The sequence below is a fragment of the Sarcophilus harrisii genome, chromosome 4 (genome assembly GCF_902635505.1).
Source record: "Sarcophilus harrisii chromosome 4, mSarHar1.11, whole genome shotgun sequence".
NCBI classification, from domain to species: Eukaryota; Metazoa; Chordata; class Mammalia; order Dasyuromorphia; family Dasyuridae; genus Sarcophilus; species Sarcophilus harrisii.
This window is the reverse complement of record NC_045429.1, coordinates 48441406-48463620: the sequence shown is the minus strand read 5'-3', so window position 1 is coordinate 48463620 and position 22215 is coordinate 48441406. Positions and strand designations below refer to the sequence as shown.

Here is a 22215-nt window from a genome sequence, read left to right as displayed (position 1 = left end):
AAACTTCTTTAACAAAGATTGAAAATAATTTTGAATTATGAAAAAAAAAGAAATCTTACTATAGTTACATGGGGTGGCCTTTAGGGTGTGCTGCTGTACTGTTGCAAGAACTCATAGCTAAAAGCAGGTTATATACAGCATTAAAAAAAGTGGATAATTTTTTTTTAAAGAGACTTTCTTAATCTGAAAATATTTCCCCCCCATCCCCTTTCTGGTATACTGCAGACCAATATGATTTGATTTTAAATCTACTGTTCATGTAATTCCCAAAGGTAAAACATATATCTGTTATGAAGTATTTCCCCTAAGAAACCTTGGAAAAATGTGCTGTGTGCTCATAGGTCAGCCCATGTGCACAACATCAAAAGAATTTTCTGGCTTCCTTTCAGATGTGATACAGAAAAGGGTGCAGGATGTAAAACTAGATTTTCTTCTTTTTGATCTTACAACACAAATGCCTCTCAATTCTTCCAGGGTCAGAATGTTGATGTCTCTATGTTAGAGGCACATAATATGTTTGTGTATATATATCATAAGCATATAATATATGTGAATGTTTGTTTAATACATATGTGCATGTGTATGCATGTGCACACATTTTGACAAAAAAAAAGAATTGCCTATGACTTTGGTGAAATATTATACAGGCTTATTCACTGACTGTACTGATGACTTTCATTGCCTTGAAAATGAAGTAACTAATGATTGCTTTCTCATTCATTCTTAGTCCAATCACTCCTTAGTATGGAAGATCTTTTAGCCCTGTTCCTTAGAAAATGAATCATTTTCAACTTCATTAAAACCAGCTCCCTCCATGAGACTGTGTAGGGGAAGGAGTAACAGAAAGTCATCAATCACACAATAGCTAAATCCTAACTATAAATCTGGTACAACACATGGAAACTGCAGGAGTGTTTCTAAGCAACACAAACAGTACGTTGTTTTCAATGTTCCCTATTGTACACTTCAGCTTTCCCTGCACAAACGGTTTTCAAGGTCTCAATAAATCAGTTTTAAGGAGAGAAAGCTGATAGAGAAAATCATGGCAACATGCAAAATACAACCAATTCTCTATCCCATCACAAATATTTTTAAATGATTTTGTCCCTAAAAGGAAAATTACTAAGAAATGACCTTTGATTTTCTGAACACAAGCCCTATCACTTTTCACATAATAATAACTGACATTTATATATATAAGATATCATCTTGATATTCAACACAATTAAGAGAGGACCCTAGCATGTTGGCAGGAGCCCCTGTGGTCAACTTGTGGTCAGAGAAATGGGAGGCTTTGATGGTTTGTGATCTGCATGCTCAGGGCGGATAGACATCAGTGAAATTACTGGTTCATTGAAGTATTTGATTATATGGTATTTTGAGGATGGCTAAGCACCATGATAATAATAATAATAATAATAACAACAACAATAATAATAGCTAGTATTTATGTAGGACTTACTATTTACCAGGCATGGAGCTAAGAGCTTTATAAGTGTTATTAACTCATATGTTCTTTCAACAACTCTGGGAAGTAGGTGCTATTATTATGATTCCCATTTTACCATTGAGGAAACTGAGATAAATAGAAGTTAAGTGGCTTGCCCAGGTTCACACAGTTGGTTAGTGTCTGAAACTGGATTTGAACCCAGGTCTTCCTGACCAGGCTCAGTGCTCTCTGTGAGGGTTCTCTGTGCCCACCCCACCCCTTTTCTGTCTCCACTCTGCCACTTAGCTAAGTCTAGAATGTCAGTTTCTTGAGGTCAATGACTTGTCTTCATACTCCTAGTTTATTGCACATAGTAAGCATCAATAAATAACTAGTTAATTGAATTATGATCTCATTTGAACCTTACAATGATTCTGTGATGCTACAAATAAAGAAATTGAGGTTTTGCTAGGTTAAATGTCTTATCTGGTGTCATGCAGTTAATATCCCCCAAAAAGGAGACTTTGAAGAAAGCTTACCTTATATTTTCATAGCAACTAACTTCTGGTTTTAGCATTGCAGTATGTCGAAAAACTTTGTAGATGATCACCCCAAAAGCCAGTAGATTTACCTGGAGAAACATACTAATTTCAATTGATTGTGAAATAATTTTGAATGCTAGTATTAGAGGTATATTGAGGAAGATGAAAAAAGAAGTAAAGATGTCACACTATAAAGAGCCTAGAAAAATCATAGCAGTTTTAGATCTTAGGAAAGCAAAATCTTTTAATAGACATGAGTCAAGCAAATCTGTAACTCGACCTAATCTTAACATTATCGCCACAAATGTTTATTGATTTCTTTTTTTGGTAAATCTCTCCTATTCCCAGTGCAGATTATTTTAAGCAGATGCCAAAAAGACTCTTCAGATTTCTCACTATCATACATATTGATCAGGGCATATCATCTGTTGCCAGCAACATCAAAAGCTCCCTGTGCATGGAGGTCATTTTGGGTTTGGAAAGCTTTGGGAATAATTTAGAAAACAATTTTGATAGATCCTTTACTGAATGACATGGGTTATATTTTTATAAGGGTTTACTTGAAGAATGCTATTAGTGACTTTTCTGACAAAAATAGTTACTCTCATTTGAAATAGACAAGGGGGATCTTGAAAGAAAACTGGAACCTTTAATAAATTACGATCAATCACTCCACACATAATCAACCTCCAAATAAATTCTGTTTAATTGAATTAAAAGTCATTGCTATGTTTCATCAGACTTCATGAAGTTTTCTACGCTTCATCCTGTCCTAGATTAATCTCACAATACTGATGATTGGGGCTTATTTTCTTCCCTACATTTTGTGTCAAAATCTCTTCAAATATTTATGAGGTAATTTTTTTTGTAAGGCATTCTGATTCTATTAACATATGCTTACTTATAATTTAATTCTTTGCATTTGGTACCATGAACTAAATATATATGAATCATTTCTATCATTTTTATTTTCAAAAGTTTTTAATAAGGGATAACTATTATTATTTATATGTTTGGAGGACAAAAAGTATTTGTCTTTATTTGTCTTTCTAAACTTTTAGAAATTAGTTCAGCTTATACTGGAGGGTTAGGTGTATGACAAAAATTTTTTTTTTGCTTTAATCATTTACTTATCCCTTTATGAAATACTCAAATCCAAATGAACACAGTGACCTCAAAGTGTAGAGTCAAGAGTATTCAATGGGAGTTAAGAAGCGATTTGAGTTCTTATCCTAGGGCTTTTACTTGTTCACTTTGAGAGAAATTGGATAAAGCATTAAATGTTTCTGGTCTTTAATTTCTCAGTAATGAAATGAAGGCTTTGTACTAGAAGTTCTATATGGTTCCTTCCAGCTATATAATAAGATTGATATAATTCATATTTATATCAATGTTCTTTTGTTAAATACCTCGTGCTTAAAATAATATTAATACTTTCTATTTATTTAGCATTTCCAGACTTTAATTCACCTTGACACAAATTCCCCAACATGAGTCTCATAGCATCCTATGAAACATATATACCTGAAAGATAATAAACTGGCACCCATTTTACAGATGACCAAATTAACAATAATTAACACAATGCAGCTTGCCCCGGGATTCCATTGGAAAACCATTATATCCTGACTCCTCATCTAGGATTTTTTCTAACTACTATACTTGCTTTGAATATGTTATCCAATGGTTTTTAATTTTTGAAATTGTGATAGACAAAATGATAATGATCAGCTAACTTTTAAGCTAATCATAACAAGGGAATATGTTAAGCTTTTATTGTCTTTATGTCTTGAACTAACACTAATTGGAAGCCTCTCTTTTATGATCTATTTTATGGGTTGTTGGAAATTTCATAAATTGCTAGGATGCTAGAATTTCAACCAAAGGGCAGGTCCAGTATTTGCTAAAATATAACAGTAAAACAAGAATTTTGTGCTGTCTCTCCTCTATGGGGTTGATCTTTGGAAGCAAATTCTTAGGGGTATAATATAAGCTGAGGTTTAGGCTTTTTCATATTGGAAAATGTCCATTAATTCTAATTACTTCATTAATTAATTCTAATGGGAATAATGCTTCCCTATCAAGAAGAAAGAAGACCTTTCACAATTGCAGAGGGGAGATAAAATTGATTTAAATAAATTTAGGCGACAGGATATTTGAGTAGTCATCATTCAGGTAACTATTATGACAAATAAGTAACATTTTTATGTAATAATTTTCAATGTCATAAAAACCTGACTATCCCAGAGACTCTTAATCTTTCTTATGACATGGACCCCTTCTCAAAATAATGTCTCTTGCCTGTACTGAATTGAAGGAAAGTCTAAATTTAATTTAGAAGTTAGTGGAATTGAAGAGGTAATTTTCACCAACCAACTTCTTACAGTTCTGAAATGTAAGAAGACCTGGACCATATATTGATTCTAGGTTTTTACAATTCTAAAAGATTATCATCTCTTTCTAGCATAATCAATTAAGATAGCAAAGATGTTGGATAAGGCAAAATGCTTTAAAAAAGCACATGAAATATGCTAGAAGTTACTTTTTATGTCTTGAAAATATTTGTGAGACATTCTAAGCTACATTGGTTATCTTGGTAAAAACAGGAGCTAGAAAATATGAAAATTTTCAAAACAGTTCCAAAGACCCACACATTTTGTAATTTACAGTATGTTCTAGCAGCACTTCTCAAGTTTTGCTTCCAATATAGCTAGCTATAGATTGGGCTGGGGAGAGAAAACTGTTGCTCACACCCCTTTGGGTTCTCTGGAGCGTTCACTTGTTTGGGCTTTGCAGTCCTGTGCCATATGCTGAAATTGGGGAACAGGGAAATGCAATGCTCTCAAGGGACAACTCAGGCCTGGAAATTACATTTTCCAATATGGAATGGAAAGCTTCTTGCGCTCATAAAAACCAGGTGCTGCTGGGCAGTGGCAAACTAATTCTCATTTCATAAAGGATATCATTGCATGTTTTTTCCCCCTAAATCTGCATACGTGCTCATTTTGAAAGCTTTTCTGTATTGATGATATTATTTATGATTGGGCCTAATCCAACATTTTCATTCAGTTGCTTCTTGTATTCTTGATGATATGAGTTGTAGGCATATGGAACTTGTTATTAGGAGACATTATTACATATTTCTAAAGTATAGAAATAGATTCAAGAAGTGTTTTGATAAGTTCAGGGATAAGAGATCCACAATGGCATATCGAGGGGATGTTAAGGATATTTAGGGCATTTCCTTAATCTACAGATATCACAATGGGCCGTTCATGTACCCTTACCCAAATGCCCTTTGAGACCATTTTCAGAGAGAACATTAAACAATCCCTTGGGGGTCTGTCATGAGGCCATACTTCCTGATGTTAAGTGAATACATTAAATAATATATAGCTACCAGGAATAAAGAAATAATAGTCTTTGTGCACTCTGTTCTAGTGAGACTAAATCCACAGGAGGGGTCCTAATCATTATTTTATGTTATAGCTCTTTTTGGCATTCTGGAAAAGGCTATGGACCAATTTTCAGATTAATGCTTTTTAAATGCATTGAACAAAATACACAGGATTACAAAGGAATATATATATATATATATGTCATATATATATATATATGTATATGTATATACACACATATAAAATCATGGATTGTAGGCTCTAAATCACTATTGATTAGAGAAATGAAAATTAAAACCACTCTGAGATATCACTTCACAATGTAAGATTGGGTAATATGATAAAAAGGGAAAGTGTGTTGCTAAATGATGGAAAAGATGTGGGAAAATTGGAACACTAATGTATTGTTAGTAGAATTGCAAATTGATACAATTTCTGAAGGACATTTTGGAACTATGCCCAAAGAGCTATAAAACTGCAAATACCCTTTGATCCAGCAATGCTACTATTGGGTCTGTATCCCAAAGAGACCATAAGAAGGGGAAAAGACCCACATATACAAAAATATTTATAGTAGTTCTTTTTGTAGTAGAAAAGAATTGGAAATTGAAAGGGGGCATGCCCATCAATTGAAAATGACTAAATTTTGGCATATGAATGTAACAGAATACTACTGTACTATAAGAAATAAGTAAGTGGATTTCAGATAATCCTGCATAGATTTACATGAACTGAGGCTGAATGAAGTGAGCAGAATCTATATTATATAATGATCAACCATGATAGGTTTAACTCTTCTCAGTAATACAGTGATTTAAGACAATTCCAACAGACTCATGATGGAAAATGCTATCCACTTCCTGAGAAAGAACTACAAACTACAAATACAAATTGAAGCACAGTATTTTCACTTTTCTTGGTTTTTTTCCTCGTTGTTTTTCCTTTTTGTTCTGATTCTTTTTTTATAACACGATAATAAAGAAATATGGTTAGCATGATTTTACATGTATAATCTATATCAAACTGCTTGGGGAAGAAGGAATGGAAAGAGACAGAAAGATTTGGAATTCAAAATCTTACAAAAATGAATGTTGAAAGCTAACTTTATATATATTTGAAAAAAATTTAAATAAAAAAGTGGAAAAAATGTTAAATAAAAAAATCATTGTCCTAGATTAAGAACCACTGATATAGAGGATTGTTTCATTTTGGAGGCATTGCTAAGTTGAAGAGTTCCTGGATGAGGTCCATCAGAAGGAGCTTTGCATCCAAATCCTATAAGAAATTGATTGGTTGATGGAACTAGGGATGTTTAGCCAGAAGGAAAGGAACTGTGGTAACAGTTCTCAAGTACTAGAAAGTCTGTCATGTGAAAGAGGGGTTAGATTTGTAATTACTTGGCCCTATAGGTCATAAATAGGTAAAATGGCTGCAGAGAGACAGATTTAAGCTTGACTTCAGGGAAAACAAATCCCACAACCAGCACTTTCCAACTATGCATTAGGCCATTGCAAGTATTAATAGATTCCTCCTCACTGTGATATTCAGGTGATGACTGGATGGTTATTTGTGCATTATATTAGGGATTCTTTTTAAAGCACAAATTAGAATCATCTACTGCAAAAGTGCCAGACAACTCAGAAATTCTGTGATTTATTTGATTCTGTAATGTGACATTTTTTTATTTTGTTATGGTCAGTTATTGATTCCTGGGATGAAAGGAATAAAAATACCCTCCTTTGTGTGTGCTGCCCAACTCTAGATCTATGATGCTAGGATGCTAGATAAATATTATATCCTAACCTTTTTCAATACAGTGTAAATTACATGGAGTTACTAGTGCTTAATATGAACAGAACAGTAGAAGTTTTCATGGAATATCAAAGCTATGAATAATCTGAAGGCCATTATGGATGAAGGTGATGAAGAGATTTGGAAGAAGAAGGTGCAAATACAGGGAAAAGAGAAAAACAAGATAAAGTAGACAAGCAGAATAAAAATCCACCTATAATTAGTAGTAGGGATAATTATATAAGAAACTTAGAAGGAATTACTCTGGCAAGGCTGAAAAAAACAGATTGAAGACATCAGGAGAAAAATAAACCAGACTATGAAATTTTTGCAATCTGAGCTTTAGCATTAATTTTTGGTATAGAGAAAATCCCAAAAGGAGGAAATAAATGAGATGCTTCTTGATCATACTCTTCTCCCAATGAAACAAAACAATAAGAATGAAAAGAAGTGAAAATGAATTATTAATATTTTAACATGTATGTAATGATTATAGTTTTAAATTATGAATTATCTAAGTACTCTAACAACAATCATATAAAGTCCTCCCATTTGTGATTTCACTTCTTTCTCCTATGTTTTTTCTCATCAGTAATATGGAAATCTTCAGTGACTTTAGTAGATTAAGTGACTAATTTTGCTAGTCACTCACTCCTGGAATTTAGTGCCTTATATCAGTAACTTTCCCTGTATTCAGGATGGGTTTATTTGTAGAATACCTGCTAAGTAAGTAATGGGATACAAAAAAAGTATAAGATATATCCCTGCCTTTAAGAAATGGAAGTTGTTAGGTAGACAGACCAAACCATATGAAAAAGATCTCATTGGTAACATATGCTCATAAAGATTAAAAGGGTTTAGTATGCCCAATGTTTTCCACCATGAGTAGAATGTAAGCTTCTTGAAGAGAAGGCTATTATTGGATTGCCTTTATTCTATGGGTGGTATTGGAGATATAAAGTAAAAATGGCACATTTCCTGTCTTCTGGAAATTTACATTCTACTTGTGAAGAAAAGCATTAGACATACTGAATGTTGGGATTTTGTGTGCTCTCTTCTTATCCTAGAAATAATAGGGAAAGGTAAGGAAAAGTCCCCACATGTTGGGTGTACCCTCTGTAGCAGACATAAGGAAGGACATAATTAAGACCTATCTGGGATAAGCATGTATGGATAGTTGCAAATTGCAGTATTGGAGAAATTACCAACATTGACAAAATCATAGATCTGAGTTGCTAAGTATTCCAGAATTACCTGCAAAATCTAGTATAGTTCCTTATACAGAGAGGGCACGTTAGCATAATATTCACACCATTTATATAATATATACAACCCACATTTTATAAATATAACTGCATATATATATATACACATATATTACTTATGCTATGAAATAGTTCCTATTAGTATATATTATTCATGTATTAGTATATATCTAAAGCTTTAAGGTGTACAAAGTGTTTCAGAAACATCTTATTTGGTCCTCTCCACTACCTGAGAGGGAGATGCTATTATTATTATTATTATCACCCTTATATTATTGATGAGGAAACTGAAGCAAACAGCAGTTAAGTGATTTAAATAGGATCATATAACTAGTGTCTGACAATAAATTTGAATTCAGGTCTTCCTGACTATAAGCAGAAAATAACCTATCTGCCTTAAGAATTATTACTCTAGTCCTATTTTTATCCTGAATATTGGAGTTTTTAAGATAAACGAAGACTTAGAAATGAATTTGAATTCACAAGCAATTTGTTTTACAGTCCTGGAATCATCAACCACCAGAGCCTATAAAGCTTTCTTTGGAGAATATGCAAATCAGAGTGTGAAAAAGAAGAGAAAGAAACCCTCTGGTAATCCCCACCATGTCTTGTATCACAGGAAAGACTGGAAATAGACACAGGGGTGGTATTTACCTAGACCAAATAAACAGACAACATCTAAAAGGAGATAGTAAGTCATCATTCAATTTAGGAGTCTCTTGATTCCCCCCCTTCCAACTTTAGGGTTATTTATTTATGGAATGGAATCTGCACTCTTCTTCATGATGCATATTCTTTGCAGAAGATCAGTGGGCATCCTATGTTGCTCGACTCTGCCTGCCTTTCTAGCACTGGAAAATTTAGCAAAAAGAGCTAGTGAAAAAGCAGAAGATAATTCTGAAAGATTTAGATATACAAGTCCTGATTCAGTCTGAGTGCTTCAAATTCAGACTTCAAAATGAATCCCCCCAAATCAGTCATTTTTCTTTTCTTAGTCTCATTCTCAATAATTGATAAAGCCATCTATATGCTGATGTCAGATCTCACCAAAAAGAATGAGAAAATTTCTCCTGCTGCTCCTTTAGATGCAAGCTTGAATTTTTTACATACATCAGGTGGAATCTGGCTCCGTTGGAAATGTGTGATGTTCAGAACTGCTATATTTCTCAACTGCTCGTATTATCTTGAAATTAACCAATTTACGATAGCCCCAATTTTGTCAAGGGCAAAAGACACAGGTCACTGTGTCTGCCTATCTAAAGACATGCATGAATTAGTGGTCTTTTCTCAACCAATGTGCTATTTTAGTTAGAGTACCATAATGTTAAACAGTTAACAAGGCAACAGTTTAAACTTCCAATTTTTTTTTAAAGTATGCCATATTAATTGCACAGAATTGCTCACAAGCTGGCAATCAAGCCGTCTCGGTTTTGTCTCCTGTATGATTTTTCTTATTATTTCCTCCCAATTGGCAGTGCTTCTGTAAATGCTTTAGCTACAGCACTAGTCATGTAGAGCATTGGAAAGCTGGAAGTGGGGGAAGAGCAGCAAGAGACGCTAAAAATTAAATTAGAATAAAGAAATGCTCAGCAGTAGTATATGTGAGATTTTGCAATTATAATTGCTCTGAAAAATCTCAATTATTTAAAATATGAATACTTGATAGCTAAATATATTTAAGACCTTGTATAAATAAGTATTAATTTTGTCATAAAATTATGCATTGCCATGAAAATTTAATAGAAAGTTTATAATTTATGCTCTAGACATAGCATATTTGGCAAGTGTGTCAATGTCAACATTTCTGAACACATTCTCAAGCAGGCCTTTATTTATTTATTCATTTATTTTTTAGGCTATGCCTATATTTTACTTTAAAACAAAACCAAAAAAAAATACATCCAAATGCTGGCACAAATCATAACCAACAAATGCTGTCCAAAGGAAAAAAGAAATCATTCAATAAACATTTGTTAATGACCTACTATGTGCAGAACAATGTGCTAAGTGTGAAAGGCCATACAAAGTTTGATAAAGGGGCCTTGTCCCTCAGTAATATAGCTCAAATATTCCTCCTATATCATCCTTTCCCTCATCCTTCCTGTTAAAAGGGCTTCTACCTTCCCTTTGAAATTCTTTGTATAACTTTGCTTATACTGTCTATATTTCTCTCTGTGTATATATACATAAATATACATGCATGTATATATATCTAAATCTATTGAGAGAGAGAGACAGAGACAGAGAGAAATAGAGAGACAAAAAGAAGAAAGAGAAAAAGAGAGAAAAAGGGAGAGAGAGAGGGGGTAGAGAAAAAAGAAGGGGGAGAGAAAGGAGGAGAGAGAGAGGGGGGAGGCAGGGACAGAGGAAGGGAAGGATTAAAGAAGAGGGAGGAAGGAAGGAGGGAGAAAGAAGGAAGGAAGGAGGGAGAGAGAGAAATGGAGAAAGAGAGAAGGAAGAGAGTGGGAAGACAGAATGGAGGGACAGAAGGAAATGGAGGGAGGGAGGGGGAAAAGAGAGGAGGGAAAGAGAGAAAGAGAGAAGGAAAGGAGGAAGGGAGGGAAGGAAAGAGAGGGAGGAAGGGAAGAGGGAGGAGAGAAAGAAGGAGGGAGGGAGAGAGGGAGAAAGAAAGACGGAGATACAGAGAGACAAACACATATGGAGGAATTTTCTTTCCTCTATCTAGTACAATGTAAGTTACATGAAGGCAGGAGCTAATCTGTGTCTTTATCTCCCCTGCTTAGTTTAGAGTACATTGCACAATGTGGGAGAGAGGCAGAGGGAGGAGGGGTTTCATTGACATAAAGTGGAAAATTACTTCTGAGTTTATTCCCTCTATCAATGAAGATTGCATTGGCTTGCAAAAGATCCTATTTATAACTAGTAATACTTGTTATTACTGGCTCCAGTAATCCAGATTGTGGATAATTCTGACATAGAGGCTGGCCATCTATTCACTATGCCAGGCTTTTGTCTTACCTTGAATACGGGAAGGTTTCCTAAATGTTTGCCAACCTGAATTGAACTAATGCACACAGGCAGATAAATTGATATGATATTAGTGATATCAAAAGAGTACAACAAGAGATAGATTTTCAATAAAGGAGACAAGACCTCTTAAAATTGCTATATGGTTGTAGGTATGCAAGCAGGCAGTATAAATTCTTGGGATTTAAACTCTCAAAGAAAACACACTCTACCCACTTAGAATAAATACTGTCCGTGTGATATGTTTCACATCTAACAATCTGAGGTCAGCATGAACTGTCATAGTTGGAATGTGGCCATTTTTCATCTAACTGTAGATTAAACATCCAAATTAAGGTTAAAAATAAAAATGTGAAATTCTGAAGTGGTCAGTTAAAATATCTCTAATATCTCTAATAATATAAATGACAAAAGATACCAAAATAAATAAAAGGCAAAAACAAACCAAGAATGTTTTTAAGAAAGCTTTGGTTTAGGGGGCAGCTAGGTGGCACAGTGGGTGGAGCACCAGCTCTGAAGTCAGGAGGATCTGAATTCAAATTTGACCTCATACAAAACAATTCCTAGCTGTGTGACCCTGGGCAAATCACTTAACTCCATTTGCCTCAGCCAAAAAAAAAAAAAAGACCTTTGGCTTAGAAGACAGGACTTTTAACTTCACTAAAAAATTCCTTATGCCAGAGGAATGCAAATTGTGGAAACTTGACTTCTGAAAGGCTTTAAGCATAGAGCCAGCAACAGACTATCTGTGTTTTCCCAAGAACCAATCTGGTTAAGTATCCAGAAGCAAATAAGAGGAGGGTTGGCCAATTGGTGATGGATTTTTTGGATGTGGCAATACATAATAATCACACTAATTAATAATATCTAGAAAACTTTCACAAAATTGTTCTGAGTTCAGAGAAATCCCCTTATGTTTCTTCAGAGAAAGTGGCAGAAGCATAAAATCAATTCAGTATTTTTGTATTGGCCCAGTTTGGTCATACTTGGGAGAGTTTCTCTCCTCCCCCAATTCTCTTATGGTATAAGATTAACATTTCAATAAATATTCATCAAGCAAAAGCATTGTAGTCGGTTCCAGGAAAGATAAAAATTTAGATAAGACTTGGTTCTTTGCCTCATGTAGATTACATTCTAGGTATTAGATACACTTAAATACAGATAGCTAACCATCTTAAATCTAGGAAATACCAAATTGAATTCAAATTCATTACTGACTGAACTCATTATGGTCTCAGACCATGTGGTGGAAGGTCATTTTAGGGAAGCTTATAGTTGCCTTCCTAGATATTAATTAAAAAAAAAATAGAGATCACCAAACAGCTTAATTTTCATGAATAAACTCATCATGGCTTATTAATTTTTGAAATCCATTAACTGTTGTAAACCTTTTGGAATCTAGTTCCAATTTCAGTTTTTGTACCTCTTTTTTCTTTTTAGAAGTGAGGGACAGAATATCTGAAGAGTATAGTATTATACTATAGTATTTTCTCTCTCTCTCTCTCTCTCTCTTTCTTTCTCTCTCTCTCTCTCTCTCCATATACATACATACAAATATATGTATATATTTATGGTACTATAGGATAATACTATAAAGAGTATATGAGGTGCAGCTAGGTGGTACAATGGATAGAGCACCAGACCTGAAGTCAGGAGGATCTGAGTTCAAATTTGGCCTCAGACACTTAACACTTTCTAACTGTGTGACCCTGGGGATGTCACTTAACCCCAATTACCTCAATAACAACAACTCCCTCCACCCTAGAGTATATGAAGGTTATATATACCCCTAAATAGTGTGATCTTTACTTTACTGATAACATCTGAATTAAGGAAATGGTCAAAGTCACAGCCCTTATTTACTCATATCATAGACTATCTAAAAATACTTAAAATTCAGCATTACTTATATATTTCTCTGAGAGGTTATTTATCATCAACCTGTGCATATAGGTAGGCCACAATAAAAGGCATTAATCAACAGCAGACTTTCTCACTTAGACAGATATTCCCATAGGTTATATCTACAACTGACATATTATTTTTTAATATAGTTAATCTTTTACTCTTTGTATATAATCTTAGGCATTAAACTATTGCTCAGCCCTTATAGCTTTGTGGGATTAAAAAATATAGTAGCACTGGCAATATAAAAATAACTCTTTAAATTCAAACTCAGGAAGTAACTGAAAAAAAGAGGCAGCTAATAATGAGTATAAAAGAGAGATGTTGTGATCTAGTGGGCACAGAAGAAATATCATGGGCTCATTCATAAAAATGTTTTGTCCTTGCACATGGAAAGAAGTCATAGGTTGATGGTAGGGTAGGAATTAAAATGAAAGAGTTAGCATACATTAAAAGTATTAATAGGAAAATTCATTTCTCAATTGACAATGAAGTGGAGGTGATGAAAAAAAAATCTCGGAGATAAGAGGAAAACAATGATAAATATTGATAAATGTGGGAGATAGTTGATTAAGACCTAGTTTTATATCTGAATTCCTAAACAATAATCATAATTCAGGAGCAATTTTAGTTATAGGGGATAATAAGTCTTTTTAAAACAGCATTTAAGATAACCTATACCAATGGCATACACAAGGAGGCTGGTCTATTTTGTATTGCTTAACGAAGCCAACTTTGCAATATAAAAAGCTTTGATCAAAGAATTTGGTAAAAATATGAGAAATGTTGTAGCAAAAATGTTCTACAGAAAATTATATTTAGAATAAAAATAAATAGCATATTACATTAAATTTTTTTTTCTAATTTTAAAAAATGTTTTTATATTTATTTTCTAATTTTTATCTTTACAATAGCCCTATCGTTAGACACAACACATCTTTTTTTTCCATTTTATAAATGAAGGATCAGGTACATAAGGGAAGTTCCTAAAGTTTACCAAGTGGCATAGTGAGAACAATAGAATTAGGGACAAAATCATTTAATTTACATTCCAGTCTTTTCTTCAGGCCACTCAGCTGTCAGAGATACATATTTGGTAATGACATTTAATTAAGTCTTATCAATTAATAAAATCAATCAGCAACTTTTTAGTAGGTGGCCACTAAGTAGGCACAGGTCTAGTGTTAGAAAAATATTTCTAATGAATAAGGATAATCTAAGTACAATTTTAAGAAGGAAATTTTCAGGTCTTAGGAGATGAAGACAATACATACTGAATATTGACTTTATAAGTCAATACTTAGTATGATCTTAGATCTTATTATGTCCACCCATGGTCTTTAAAGACTGGCTAAAGGCAAGATCAGATTTGAAGTCATGTAAAAGGTAAAAGAAAGAAAAAAGAACATTTTTTTTTATCTTGAGAAAATGAACAAATCTTTACAAACAAAGAAAATCCCCAGAAAGAAAGATTCAAAGCAGGAAAAATGAATTCTATAAGTCCTTGTTAAATATCCCAGGTATATGTAATAAGTACTTTTCAAAGGAGATACAAAGGGAGACAGAGCCCTTTCAGTCAAAGAACTTCCAGACTGAGTTGGGCAGATATGTAAAGAATTCTAGGGCAAAAAAAGAAGTGATTTTAAACTATTGTATATGGACATGTAGCTGGGCCCATAAATAATAGCAACCTAAGGGATAGCTCGACTGCCTTTGGATAACAATTCAGTTTTTTAAAAGGCCCATTCTTTCTGAAACAAGAGTTCTTTTTCAGGTTAATATTATTCTAAAGAGACTGTAACTGTTTTGTCATTTTAGATGGATATAAGTCACAAAGTGAGGCTAAGACAGGGAACAAAGGTGAAAGAGTAGGCACATATCAAAGGTAAGTCTACTACTTAAAAATGGAATATATGGTCATGAAAGTTATGGAATCTCCAAAGAAATGTAGTTGAAAAACACCCTATCTTCAATGAAGAGATATACAATGGTCACAAACAGGTTTCAAAGTATTTTAAAGAATTTCATAGGAATAGAATGATGATGATGATGATGATATCTAGCATTTATATAACACTTTAAGGTTTGCAAAGTATCATATTTATGTTATCTCATTCTAACTTCTCAATAATCTTTTGAGTTAGATGCTATTATTGTCCTCATTTTTCAGATGAGAAAAATTTGGCTAAAAGATGTTGTGACTTGGCCGGGATCACATGGCTAATATGTGTCTGAAGTCAGATTTGAACTCATGAAGAGTCTTTCTAACTTCAGACTCAATGTTCTATTGATTAGATACTACCATCTAGCTATTCACTAAGGGGTTTCTCTGATACGGAGACAACCTTCTTCTAGTTCCTTTGATATTTTTTGCTTGCCTTTGGAACATATAGGACATCTATTAGCCATTTTAACTCTCACCACATGGTTAAACCTTTCCCTTTTTTGCTCATTCATTTATTCATTTCTTTTTTTAATGTCTTTTCAAAGTGGCATAGTGAGAACAATAGAATTAGGGACAAAGATAGTGTGATCTTTACTTTACTGATAACATCTGAAATGTTCAAAATACTTGCAAAGATAGCCCATAACATCCATCCCTACAAAATGTTGTACAAAATTACTTTATTCATTTCTTTTATGGTGTCCTCTACTCTAAGACAACTTGGTGGCTCCCTAGGTAAGAACACAGAAATTGGAGTCAAGAAGAACTGATTTGGATCCTGAGTCAGTTTCTTCTTTGTAAAGAGAACTGGAGAAATATGGCAAGCCACTCCATCATCTTTATCAAGAAAATTGCAAATGGGATCATGAGAAGTCAGACATAACTGAATGACTTAACAACAATGAAGAAGAAAGGAGTAGGATAGGATGACAGAGCAAAGCTGACAATGGTCCCCACAACAATGAGATCACTGTGGCATTTACTACTTCACCTAGAGGTCACATATTAAGTGCTGAGGAAGCTTGGGTAGCAGGAAAAAATCATCATAGGGTACTCAATCCCATGATGGTTTGGTAAAGGTGGAAAGTAAGGCATTTATTAAATGTTGTGAAAAAAAAAGCTATAGACATCAATAGAGTAGATGGAATTGACGGACTATTGACAAACAATTGTTAAGGATAATGGAAGGAATTTGACATAAAAGTCCCTCTAAAGAGATAGTTCTAGTAATACATGACAAGTAGTATGAATTTAATTGAAACTCTAAAAAACTGGAGTGCTAAACTCATTTTACAGCCTGAATTCTATGAAAGAAATGAAAAAAAAACTGAAAAGGAATTTCAATAATTAAATGTAATAGAGGCCCTGAAAAGTAGCTACTAGTAGAAACCAAGTAAAAGAATATTTGAAAGATCTGAGCATGTACAAATCAGTAAGTCTGGCTGGCCTGCTCACAGGGATATTAGGGATCTTAGCAAACACTTTGTGGTTGTGTGCATGATATTCCTGGCAAATACTTTAAAAGACTTCATTTAGAACTGAGAAGAGAACATGTGATAGCAGAATACCCTTTCTTCTTTCTTCAACAAGATAGGAAAGGAGCAAGCTTGACATTTATTCTAAGGAAAGTAACAGACTAGATGTTACTGGAGGAACATGTAAGAACATCAGAAAAGATGATGGAAGCGATAGGAATTATTCTTAAGCTTTATTCTGCAATTGTTGCATCTCTCTGCACTTATCTGGGAGTTTCATGGGGACCTCAGGAAATGGGGTCATGGAAGAGGAATTAGAAGCATCCAAAATAGGTATACTCCTTTCATACTCTTGCTGTCTTTAGATGACACAGGGCAAATTTCTCTATTATATTTTGGATTATATCTCTATAAAACTTAATTGCAGTCACAACCAATCACACACTAGGAGAAGGGAGAAGTATTAATTATTCAAATCTGGTGTCAGACTCTTACTAGTTGTGTGATGCTGGGCAAGTCACTCTTCCCATATGCCTCAGTTTCCTTGAGCTAGACAAAGAAATAGAAAACCACTTCAGTATCTTTGCCAAGAAAATCCCAAATGGGGTCACAGAGAGTCAGGCATGGTGGCAATATGACAACACCATGTACTAGGTATTGTGTTAGGGGCTTCACAAATATTTTTTTATTTGATCCTCACCATAAGGGAAATTGGTGCTATGATTCTTGTTTTTAATTGAGAAATATGTGACAAACCAAAATTAATTTACTTTTCCACTGTCACACAGCTAGTAAATGTTTGAGGACAGATTTGAACTAAGATCTAAATAAGTGTCAAAAAAATTCATTCATGATCACAGAAGTAGTGAGTGGCAGAGGTGGGATTTGAACCCGTGTCTTCTGGGTCCATTTCTCATGAAGATAAGTTATCCTGACACTAGGCCCAGGACTGTATTTATTATTGACTGTCTAGCTGCCACCAATGTGAAAAAGCCCTTCTAATTCCCTTGATACTTTTTGGTTATTCTTGTAACATATAGAACATCTACTAGCTATTCATGCTTATCATGCTGACTCTCTCAGGTTCAGCCTAAGAATCCCCTATATTACATATCCAAGAAGTAGTGAAGCATTCATTATTTGAGGCCTAATAATATTAGCTTACATTTATATAGTGCTTGCAATTTGACAAGGTACATCATATACATTGCCTCAGCAGATCCTTCCAATAACTGTATGCAGTAGGTGCTACTACCTTTGTCAGCATTTTACTTAAAAGAAAAACTGACCCTGAGATGGAAGGTATTTTCTAAGGGCCACATAGCAAGTAAATAGGTGAGAATTAGATCCCATATTTTCCTGATTCCAAACCTGACATAGGATTACATTCATTATATCATATAGCTTCTTATTGAGGAGGCTGCTCTTTCAATTTCTAGATAATCTGCTAGGTTGGTTTATTTCCCTTTCATATATATCTAGCCTAAACCTGTCTCTCTAATTTGTGCACGTCATTCCTCTTTCTTCCCTCTAAGGGAAATAGAACAAATCTAATTCATCTTCCACATGACTCTCTAAATAACTAAGAGAAATTATCATGGTCCTATTTCCACATCTTCTTTTCTCTGGACTAAGCATTCTCCAGGTCCTTAAAATGAACTTTCTAAGGCATGATCTTAAGACCCTTTATCATACTGGGTTATTTTCCATTGGATGCTCTCCCACCTATTAATTCCTTTCCTAAAATGTAGCTCCCATAACGAAAAAAAAAATCATGGAGACTTTCCTTATATCCTTCAGCCAATTAATTTCCACAAAATTATTTCATTTTTATGAGATTACTATTTTTTATATCCCAAAGATTTATCAGGAAAATCCTTCCAGTTATAAAACATCCATGAGTTTGGAAAAACACTAAAAACTACAAATATATTATTTATTCTAAGTTTTCATTTATTCAACCTATTTTCTCCCATTCCAACAGAGGGATGAATCACTGGCAAAGAGGAGCAAATCATAAAATGTCAGGGTCATTCAGTCATTGGAAAAAACATAAAAAGCAAGCATTGAGCTGGTTGAAAGTACAAAATATGAGGGGAAAGGTAAGAATGTTGAAGCATTCTGAATCACTGGGGTCATCACACAGACCTCCCAACAAATAAAATACTACTAAATTAAAACATGTAATTAAAATGTTAAGGTGGCTAATCATAACCTTTAAGAATTTTCAATGGGTAGCATTTCTAATTCCATTTTAATATGATCATCAATGCACATTGCTTTATATATAAACTATGATTTAAAATTTTTTTCATCTTATTTCTGTGATGTATTGAAAGCTACAAGAATGAAGATAATATATTTTAGGGAATTCAGTTAGTTACATTTCCCAATGTTGAGTAGTATAATAGAAAGAGCTCATGGTTTGGAGTTTAAGGAGCTAGACCAAACTTTGGCTTTGCTACTCACTACCTGTCTGAATTTGTACAAATCATTTCATACACCTGGGCCTCAGTTTCTTGATCTGAAAAATGAGAAGGTTGGATAAGATGACCACTGAGACAGCTTTTAGCTCCAGTCTTTTCTGTCTCTACCTTGAAATGTTTCTGCTCTAATTAGTTTTAGAATAAACATTCTAAACACCTTCTGGTTATATCAGGCTGAGAATAATGAAAACTACAGTCGCTGAAGAATTACTATTAAGATCAACTCAATGGACAATGGGGAGCCAACAGTGGCCATGAATAGACTGCCATATACTTGAAACAAAGACAGAGCTAGAGACACCAGGAATGGACAGACACATTTAGGCCAAGATCTGTATTATTGGAGAGAGACCAGATACACTGACATATTTGAGACAAATCCAAATGCTGACATGTCAGGGTTTTAAGATTATAAATTAGCTAGATCTCAACATGCTCAGAATGGTAAAAAGAAGTGAAAGAATCCAGACTTTGTGAGAAGTATATAAGGAATTGCAAGATCAAGAGTTAAAAAAGGGATAAGGATGATCATACATACAACTGTTGGATTGCAAAGGCGATGACTTAAAAGAATACTTAATTTTTTTTAATAGACAGTTTTTTTTTTGCCAACATTTAATTAGCATTTGTCTCAGTCAAGCAAATACTGTTCTTCAGTGCTAAAAACATCCATGAGAAACTTCAGTTTCTTTTTAAAAATTAAATTATTTTCATAAACTATTTCTTCACACTTCTATACTTTGATCTAATCTGCAGTATAGTTAAAATTGTTTCAGTAATAAAGATTAGAAATATGAGAAGGAAGAAATAAATTGTGTAAATTATCTTCAGTTTGCAGCTTGCTTTACAAAGATTTACAAACCTCTTTCTTGTACTACTCCATCTTTCAAATGCATGACCCACTTCTTTTCATGTCTGGTTGCAATCTTAAAATGACAAAAGGCATCATTCTCAGATAGGATCAACTGGGCCACTGGTTTACACTTCAGAATTGAGAGATCCTTCATATTAATGAGCAAACACCTCAGGAAGCAGGGTTACCACTCAAGAAATCAAAGGAGAATAGAGCTTAGACTCCAGATGGGAAACATGGGAGTAGTTTGAGTTTACTGACTGAAGTAGATTAAAGAAAGGTTCGATGTTTGGGGGGTGGCTGGGTAGGAAGGAAAGACTTTGAGGTCCAGAAGCCATCAGTACAAATTAACTTTGTTCTTTGTCTTTCTATTGAATGTTTCAAAAACATTTTATTTTTCAATCCCCAAACACAAATATCATAGGGATTCATTCATAAGAGCCAGTAAGTCCCATTTACAAAGTTTGTTTCTTCTTATTTAGAGGGAATGAAAACTCTATAGAGAAATGATGATAGTCATTTGATAGAGAGTTCAGTAGTAGTGTAAGTTCCTTTACATATGATGCACAAATGCTATGAAGTCCATGGCATCCATCCCTTAGTTTGGGGATAAAACACAAATCTGAATAATGTCAGCAATGACTGATTTAAACCTTAGGGTTACCTTGCCTTTTAGGCTTCACTGAAGAATGACATTACTTTTTCTTTTAAGAAGCTCCATTTTTATTCATTTCTTTTTAAACATTTAAAAAAATCTTTAAATTAAAAAAATATTTATTTGATCCTACTCTTTTTATCAACTTCCCTTTTTGCCCCCACTTTAAATTAAACTCTGGAATAATGTTTAGGGTGAGTACTTTCAAGGTTCACTTAGCTCTTCCAAAAAACCTAAAACAAAACAAAATTCTTGCAACAGTTAAAATCAAAGAGTAGCAAAGTGTAACTGGAATAAGAGGTATTAAAAAGGGGAATGAGTAAGAAAAAAGGGAGGTTGATCATATAGCAAAATGGATGATGGGCAGACTATATGATCCACTGATTTTTTTGAAATCAAAAAAAGCCCACAGTGCCTTGAGATGATCCTCTGTGGCTACCCTATGGAGGGAGAAATGGATAAGTTACAGAGGTGGTTCAACTGAGTATTTGAAGAATCAAACAGAAGCTTTTAAGCCTTTAAAGATTTAGAATTCAACTTTTAAATTAAAAAAAATCTTTCCATTTGAGTATTTGAAAGATATAAGTATATAATTGTAAATTATACATATTTATATTCATGCATATTTGTAGGTATATGCAGGTCTACCAATAATTTATGTATTATTCACACACATAGAGAGATACATGCACATACACATATATGAATATATAAAATTGCTTAAGTATATAGGTTCTTAGAAACTTGTAGATAGATTTCAGAGGGTCTATGAATTTGGGGAAAACAACATCTTAGTTTTCACCAAATTCTAATTGAATTTGAGTATTTTTTTCAATTATGAGCAGATGATAAAACCTTATTCTGAGAAGGGTACCATGAACTTCATTTGAACTAAAAGGGGCCATGAGAATCCTTCAGTCAAAAAGTATTAAGTGCCTATGTTTCAGTCACTGTGCTAAGAGAATGGTATGATGGTTAAGAGAAACTTGTACCTCTGACAAAAGCGAGTTGTGTGAGTCTAGGCAAGGGAGGCAGTGTGTGTTAACCGAAGAACTGGATCTAGAGTAAGAAGACCTGTTTCTGCTATTTGTAGCTTGTAGGATCTTGAGCCTTTTTGGTCCTTCATCGAATAGGTATAAGATGAGATCATTTGGATTAAATGGTCTGTAAGGTCCTGTCTGCCTTTAAATCTCATTCCATTGCTAAAATAATTAAATAATCTTAAAGCCCCAGGAAATCTCTCAGACTGTTGGTTGCAGAAGACTTCCTGACTTTCAGTGAGGAGGGGAATTTGCACATCAGGATTCCTCTAAACTAGTGAAATCACAGGTCTAGACAATCTCCCTTCCCTGTCTTCTTGTCCATCACTCCCATCCAAATGTCAGATAGAACTCGCATAGCCACTTTTGAGAAGTGATATTTGCTTCATTTTTTTTAAAAAATCCTAATTATAAAGCATTTCACTATCATATTATTTCTTATT

The 22215-nt window shown here is 33.9% G+C and overlaps 1 protein-coding gene across 2 annotated transcripts in view; it reads right to left on the bottom strand.

Moving 5' to 3' along the window:
- Positions 1-22215, bottom strand: part of ADGRL4 (adhesion G protein-coupled receptor L4) — a 128277-nt gene that overhangs the window by 2011 nt on the left and 104051 nt on the right. For both annotated transcript variants that reach the window (XM_023501736.2, XM_031936783.1), the window contains one exon: positions 1969-2060. In XM_023501736.2, coding sequence (XP_023357504.1) covers positions 1969-2060 — 92 coding nt within the window. The remainder of the gene's footprint in view (positions 1-1968; positions 2061-22215) is intronic.